Below are 7,663 nucleotides of genomic sequence, written 5' to 3'. Positions count from 1 at the left end.
TGTCTTTTCCCTGACATGGATGCTCATATGGTAATTAATCAACAAATCAAAGTTTTTTCTTTTTTCTTTTCAATGCGAAATAGATTGTTGACTTAGATTTGTTATGTCGTTTTGTTATTGACTGTATTTGGTTTTCTTAACCAAAAAAACAAAATTCTGCCTATACATATATATGCTATAGTCCATGCATGTTGTATATGTTATTGAGAGGCTAAGTGTATTCTTTTTTATATGCATGTTAGGGGAAATCATAAGTGAAAATGGAAACAAAAAGATCACGATGGTCTAAGTAACCCACGCCCCTTGTTATAAGGATGAGCACAATGTTGTAGGCTGACAATTCTGCTGCAAATACATTGACATCGACAACAAAGGCTGTCACCTCGCTTGAGTAACAAGGGCTATCAACAGCCTGAATAATTAACACAACAATTTCCGCATATTCATCTCGTTTAGTAGCAACATATAGTAGGTGCCAATTTCATTATTCAAATACATCGTCTTTCAAGGCGTGGTAAACAATGGGCAGTACATACAAAGTGAAGATAACATTCACACAAGTCGTGTCATGATGCTTGGTCTATACCTGGGAGCAAATTAATTTTGACTGGATCCTTCTTAGTCGTGTCATGATGCGCCTTGCAATGCTCACACGCGCCCGTGCGGGGTGGGCACCAGCACGAGCGGCGTCTTGAGGAGGGGGATAACCTTGCCTTGCTCCTCCACACTCACCATCGTCCCATCCGGGAGCGCCCACTCGAAGCAGCACAACAGGTTCGCCAGCGTGAACTCCACGGTGGCCACACTCATGGACAGGGCGGGACACATGCGCCGCCCTGCGCCGAACGGTATCAGCTCGAAATTCGCGCCCTTGAAGTCTATCTCGCTCGCCTCGAACCTATCTGGCTTAAACTCTTCCGGGTCATCTGGCCAGCTCATCGGGTCTCTGCCAATGGCCCAGGCGTTGACATAGATCCTTGTCTTTGCTGGCACGTCGTAGCCACCAATCTGGATGTCCCGCATGGCCTCCCTAGGCAACAACATCGTCGCCGGCGGGTGCAGCCGCAGTGTCTCTTTGACCACCATCTTGAGGTATCCTATCTTGGGCATGTCGTTCGGTCGCACCCTCTCGTTGCTGCCCACCACGTCCCTGATCTCCTTTTGCACCTTCTTCAGCAGATGGGGCTTTCGGATTAGCTCCGCCATTGCCCAAAGGATCGTCACCGAGGCCGCGTCCGAGCCACCAATGAACGTACCCTGCATGTATGCATGGCCGTAGTGTCTTAAGTTACTTCTCCTTTTTTTCCTTCATCAAGGCATGACAGGATCTAGACACAACTAGTAAAACGTACAAAGATGAGGCCCTTGACATGGTCTCTCGTGATACCGAGCGTGGTGCCACGGTTGTCCTTCCAGAGGTCGACGAGGCGGTCGACGAGGTCACCGCCGCCGTTCTGAGGCTTAACGCGCCGAGGGTCAAGATGCTGCTCAATGATGATCTCGAAGAAGGCATCAAGATGCTTGAAGATCCGCTCGCGGCGAGCGGTGAGACCGGTGATTCGGTCGATTAGGCGTCCGATGATGTTGGGGAAGTAGTCCTCAGCGGAGAAGCTTGCCTGCGCATGTGTGGCCTCCTCGAGCACGTGCTCCAAGTTCTTGTGGTGTGGGAACTTGTCGTTGTTGTACATGTCTCCAAAACCCAGCATGCCGATGATGCCATCGGCCAGGCTGAAGACGTGCTCCTTCAGGGCTACCGGCTCTCCGACCAAGCCGCTCAAGGTGCTCATCAGTCTCTCCACCTAATAGACCAAGGTATAATCCATTAGAGTGTTTTTTTCTACCATACGCGCCGCGTGGAACATATCAACCACCCCTTATTTTATCTCAAGCTAGGCTATCTCACCAAGTTAGCACACACATGTTGGCTTCTGTTTGAAAAAAAATTAGATGCTAATATATTTTCTAACAAATGTTTGACTTACATTCTCGAGTCTCCACATAAGTGGTCTGTCTAGGACACATCTAGATGTGTTATGTCACATCTAAGCTGATTTTCATTTTGCTTGTGGTCTTTTTTTTTGTCTAAGTTTTTTTTCTTATTGCCGCATTATATATTTGTGAAAGGTTAGATGTGACATTTTTAAAAAACATCTAGATATGAATTAGACAAACTGTAACTGTTACTGCCTCCGATTCTGTTGAATAAAGCGCGCACGTGTTCTAAATTTTACATGAACCATTAATATGAACTAATAAAGCATAGGGTATGTTACTTATTATATATACCACTATTTTTTTCAAATATGAATCAACAGCATAGCTTTTCTCACAAATAAGTGTGTAACGCACATTTGGTTGGTTAAACTGATGGTCAAAATTAAATTTTAAGTTCGTGCGTGCTTTACTCATTGAAATGGAGGAAGTACGTTTCTCTTAGAAGGACTAGCATTAGTTGTGTGTGCGTGCTTCGTATACCTGATGCTGGCGTGCGTTCCATGCAGCTTTAGCGTGGCGCACGCCAAAGAGCTCGACCACGAGGAACTTGCGCATCGCGTGCCAGTAGGCGCCGTAGGGCGCGAACCCGACATTGTTGAGGCCGTAGGACAGACGCTTCATCCCTGGGGACATGGGGCGGGTGCAGCAATCCTCATCGTGGGTCTTCATCACCTCTTGCGCTGCCTCAGCTGACGACACCACCACCGTCGGCACCGTGCCGAGCTGCAGCTGCATCACTGGCCCGTGCCGCCGCGCCAGATCCCGTAGGCTCCGGTGCGGCAGCTGGCTTACCTGGTGCAGGTTCCCCAGGAACGGCACTTGGGCCGGGCCCGGCGGCAGCCTGAGCCCCTTGTTGCTCAGTTTTCTCCTCGTCAAGAGCCCGAGGGAGACGAGTGCTAGGAGGAGGAGGAGGAGCTGCCATTGTTGCGGTGGGGAGAGGACCAAGCTGAGTGAGATGGCCATTGATTTTCTTAACTGTGTTTGGTGATGTTGTGCTGCTGCTTCTAAACTTTGTTTCGCGTCCAATTGATTGTCTTATTTATGGTGTGTGCATCCGCGTGTTATTAACGAGCAAAGATTTATTCAACGTGTAAGTCATGCAGAGTCCAAGCATATCATCTTTCTCCTTTGTCGAAAGATATATCATCTCTTTCTCTCAATTTCACTTTTGTACTGATTGACTGATCGGATGCACCATACACCGGTATCTTTTCTCTTAAAAAAATAGCCAAGTGGCCCACGCACGCAAATGCGCCGGCTATGTCTTAGACATCTTTTATTTATTTTAAAAATGTTAGAATTTATATACCAAGTGCACGTACACTCCGAAAGCCATACAAATTCCTTGAATTGGATGCAAAATGGCATAATTATTTGACCTTCTATTATAGTAATATATGTATATGTATAGTACATGTCATTCAGAAGTACATACAATGAGGACGCGGATTTTTAGGATATGGTTCTATGCGATGCCGTAATCTCAGTCGTCCACGTTCGCATCTAGATTACTATTCCCTCCGATCCAAATTACTTGTCGCTCAAATGGACGTATCTAGCACTGAAATACATCTAGATACATCCATTTGAGCGATAAGTAATATGGATCGAAGGGAGTAATTAATATAGTGTTTGCTGCAATACAAACAGTGTTGCTCAATAATGCATTGGAATACGCTTTTCTTTACCGGGCAGGAGTGGGCCTCAAAGCTTTAAATTCGTATGCATACTACTTTGTCGTTTAGTCAATCGGTAATATTTGTTGGGTGCATTGATGACCTGCCCACTCATTTACAATCGTCTACGCGGACAATTAAACAAATGTGGCAGCATGTGAGAGATTTATGGTGCTTGGCTTGTGAGAGGCACGCTAATTTGTATGGTTCCTGTTTTGTGTGTGAGGTACCATGCATCTTAATCATGTGGTAAGCACAACAATTGGGACAAAAATGAATTCATTTCTAGTGTTGATTGTATATCAGCAAAACAACATCAAAATGGATTGTTGAGTGATAAGCATAACATGACACAGATTGTGCGATAGGTGAGGACGCACCACATACTGGAAGATACATGGGCAAATGTGGATAAAAAAGTAAGAAAACTAGCTATTGGGGGGTTCTGATTATTTGTTCTAAGTGGACTAGTCTAATTTTATGTAGTGCACATATTTTTGAAAATTAAAATCTTGGATTCCTGAAATGTTAAATTATTTATTGGAATTTAGGAACATTGTTTTTAGTTGCAATTTAGGAATATTAATCGTGTTTGTGCACATGCCTAGCTAACCTGACATGGAGATAGAACTAAGCTGATATCGCATAGTTAAAAGTTCACACTAATTCATCCAAAAAAGAAAAATAGTTATTGGTGCTCTGATTATTTGTTCTAGGTGGACTAGTTTAATCTTATGCAGTGGACATATTTTTCAAAATTTAAATCTTGGATTCTTAAAATTGTAAATTATTTGCTGCAATTTAGGAACATTTTTAGTTGCTATTTAGGAATATTAATCATGTATATGCACATGGCTGACCTGACATGGAGATAGACCAAACCTTATCTAGCGTAGTTAAAAGTTTACACTAATTATTCTTAAAAGGAAATTAGCTATTTGGGGCTTTGATTATTTATTCTAGGTGGACTAGTTTAATCTTATGCGGTGGGTATATATTTAAAAATTAAAATCATGCATTCCTGATTTTTCAAAATATTAATTGCAATTTAGGAACAATTTTGTAGTTGCAAATTAGAAACATTAATCATGTGTACGCATATGCCTGACCTGACATGGAGATAGACCTAAGCTGGTCTAGCATAGTTAACAGTTCAGACTAATTCATCTAAGAAAATGTTCAGACCAATTAGCAGACTACACATTTTCGTTGCAGCTATAGAGGGTGATGCACTAGCAATATGTAGTGGAGCAGCACACATTAAGACGAGGGCAGTGTGGTGCATTAATCCTCACCTGTGCCTAGTAAATGTGATGACACTATAATACCTCACTTTCCAACTTCAACGACGCTGGATGGAGAGAGATGGTGGTGCAGGCTTCAAATGCAGTTAACGTTCCCAACCTGTGCCTAGTAAATGAGGTCTGCTCCTAGTAAATGAGTTGGGTCACGTTTATCAAGCATGTGGCCCCTTATGCATTGATTGTTTTGTGGAATAGAGATTCAATACTGCAAGGAGAAATATTCAATATACGTGATATGCTGCTTATGGTATGAATACGATACAAATCTGAGAGAAATGGATGGTGAGATAAAGACCTCGCGTGGCGCCATGTTCACCTATGCATTTTTGATACAATGACTACTAATAAATACTAAATTGTTTACCTTTAGAAGTGTAAAAAAACATAGTTTGGAACTGGAATCTGAGTGATCCTCCGATATCGTCTGCTGCCCACTACCGAGATGGAGTAAAGATGAAGCGAGGCTGGTGGACCGAGAGATGGATGTCGCCGGATGCCTGCGTCGCGTCGTCGGCCTGCCCGTGCCGCCGTGCGATCAGGCGACGGCGGTCTGGCTGGCCGCCATGCCGAACAGAACTCGGGATGAGATTGGGAGGCACCGGTTTGTCTCGTGTGATTTGTTTTTGGCCAGTACTAAGCGCCGGTGCGCCGGCCCAAATTTGGGCCGGTCGTATCCTGTACGTCTGATTAAAACTCTTTTAACCGTCAGATTCTTTCGTCCCCACCACGCCGTTCTTTACTCTGCAAATCACGCGAGTGCCATGGACGAGCTACTTGACCCGTCGGATCTCCACCGCTCGCCGCCTCTCTCCGCAGCTCCAATTCGTCGTCGCTGCACACCCTCCTCATCCCCCGTCGTTTCAGCACCACCCCCCGACGGATGCATCTTTGCCAAACGTCGGACGCAGCAACTCGCACTGGCTCCGCCCATCACAGCACAACATCGACGCCGCAGTCGACCTGCACCACCTGATTCCACCAAAAAACACATCTCAGCCCAAAAAAGAACTCCGGTGGGTAGTTGCAGCAAAACCAAAAATTGGTTCCAACAGAAAAACAAAGGTTTCCAGCAAATCAACTTGAGCACCTAGCAAACCCAGTAATTTGCTTGAAGCAAATTAAATCACGATTCCAGCAAAATATTAATATGGTTCCAGCAAAGATGCGTCGCCGCCTCCTGATCGTAGCAAATAATCTCAAGCAACAAGAAACTCGTCGCAGCAAAATCATTTGCCGGCTCTAGCAAAAAAAAAAGATCCGGTTCCAGCAAAAAATGACCTGGTTCCAGCAAAGAAGATGAATTAAGCTGAGCAAAAGCTGGAACCGATGATTCGAAAAGCTGGAACCGGTGATTGAAAAAGATTCAATCAGATGAAAAAAACTACAACCATTGGTTTTGAATTGACACTAAAAATCCAAAAAAGCTACAACCGGCTGAATAAAATAAAAAGCTACAACCGGTGATTTGGTAAGCTGGAACCGGTGATTTGGAATATTTTTTTTGCAAAAATCACATCTATTTGGACCAAAGCTGGATCTAAAAGTGATTAAAAAAAGATTCAACCGGTTAAGAAGAAAGCTGCTACCAGCGATTCAAAAAGCTACAACCGTGTGGGCAAATCAAAAATAGAAAAAATCTTCCACCGGTGGCATGGGAAGATTTTAATTGAAGCCGGGATCACCGGAGCTGCACGGACATGGAACGGCAGCCAACGGTGACTTGCAGCCCGCAGCAAAAAGTCTCCACTGCTGCCGAGGGCGCAGCATCACCGGAGAGCGCGCGATGGATCTCTAGTCCCCTTCGAGCCGCCTGATCTAGCTGCGCGCGGTGGTCATCGATGTGTGAAAAGATAGAATAGATCGAGGAGGAAGCAGTGCAGGGCGAGAAAAATGAATGGAAGCGAAGCATCCACGAATGGATAAGGCGAGGTGCTGGCGGTTGGTCAGCCACGCGTCCCCACCACGCGAGGGAGATGGCGTACAGGCTAGCCATACGATGAAAAGAGATCGTACGGGTCGCGTGCGACCGGCCGAACGCCGAACGCAAGCGTTTCCCTTTGTTTTTTTAGGCTAAAATGGCGGTCGATGGATTTATGCCTCGTGCATGCAGGCCGTACATGCGTGTTGTGCGCTACTGCATCGATTTGGGCCAATGGGCCATGTCGGGGTGGTGAGGGAGAACACGAAGGTGGGTTGTCTTTCATTTTGGGCTGAAATCCTTGGCGGAGCTGTTTTCCTCTCTCTCTATTCCGTTTCCCCGACAGATATACATGATATGCAGTATATATACACAGTATTTTACCAAAAATAATGGGTATTCAACTGAATACCCATGAATTGAAGTGGGCCCGCCCCTGCTACTTGCACTGACTACTTGGGACATAGGCCACCAGATGGATAGTGGTTCAAGGGCTCAAGTAAACCCCGAAATGCAATATGTCTTGTGAAGCACCCTTTGCTTTTGGTAACTATTACCTCTGATTTTCGGAATGACTGCTCTAAGATAGCCGCGGCCCGCTCATCGGGCACACCTTCTGACATCACGCCGATCGCACGCATCACTACTGAATACTGGTAATATACTGGGCTACAGTTTTCACTCAAGAATTCACCTGGCTGAACATTCATGCTGTTGGCAGACGGCAGTGGCCCTTGCCACAGTATAAAACACCAGTGAAAACCGTTCTG

The 7,663-nt window shown here is 45.3% G+C and overlaps 1 protein-coding gene across 1 annotated transcript; it reads right to left on the bottom strand.

Annotated features, from left to right (window-relative positions):
- Nucleotides 1-451: 451 nt before the first annotated feature.
- Nucleotides 452-7,017, bottom strand: LOC123072304 (4-hydroxyphenylacetaldehyde oxime monooxygenase). The gene is made up of 3 exons (XM_044495864.1): nt 2,476-7,017; nt 1,353-1,799; nt 452-1,257 (listed from the first exon to the last, which is right to left on the bottom strand). The coding sequence occupies exons 1-3, from the start codon at nt 2,956-2,958 to the stop codon at nt 649-651; spliced, it is 1,539 nt and encodes a 512-aa protein (XP_044351799.1). The 5' UTR covers nt 2,959-7,017; the 3' UTR covers nt 452-648.
- Nucleotides 7,018-7,663: the final 646 nt, after the last annotated feature.

This window comes from Triticum aestivum, chromosome 3B (assembly GCF_018294505.1).
Source record: "Triticum aestivum cultivar Chinese Spring chromosome 3B, IWGSC CS RefSeq v2.1, whole genome shotgun sequence".
NCBI lineage: Eukaryota > Viridiplantae > Streptophyta > Magnoliopsida > Poales > Poaceae > Triticum > Triticum aestivum.
Note: the sequence above shows the minus strand (reverse complement) of the source record. Positions and strands in the feature narration are given on the sequence as shown.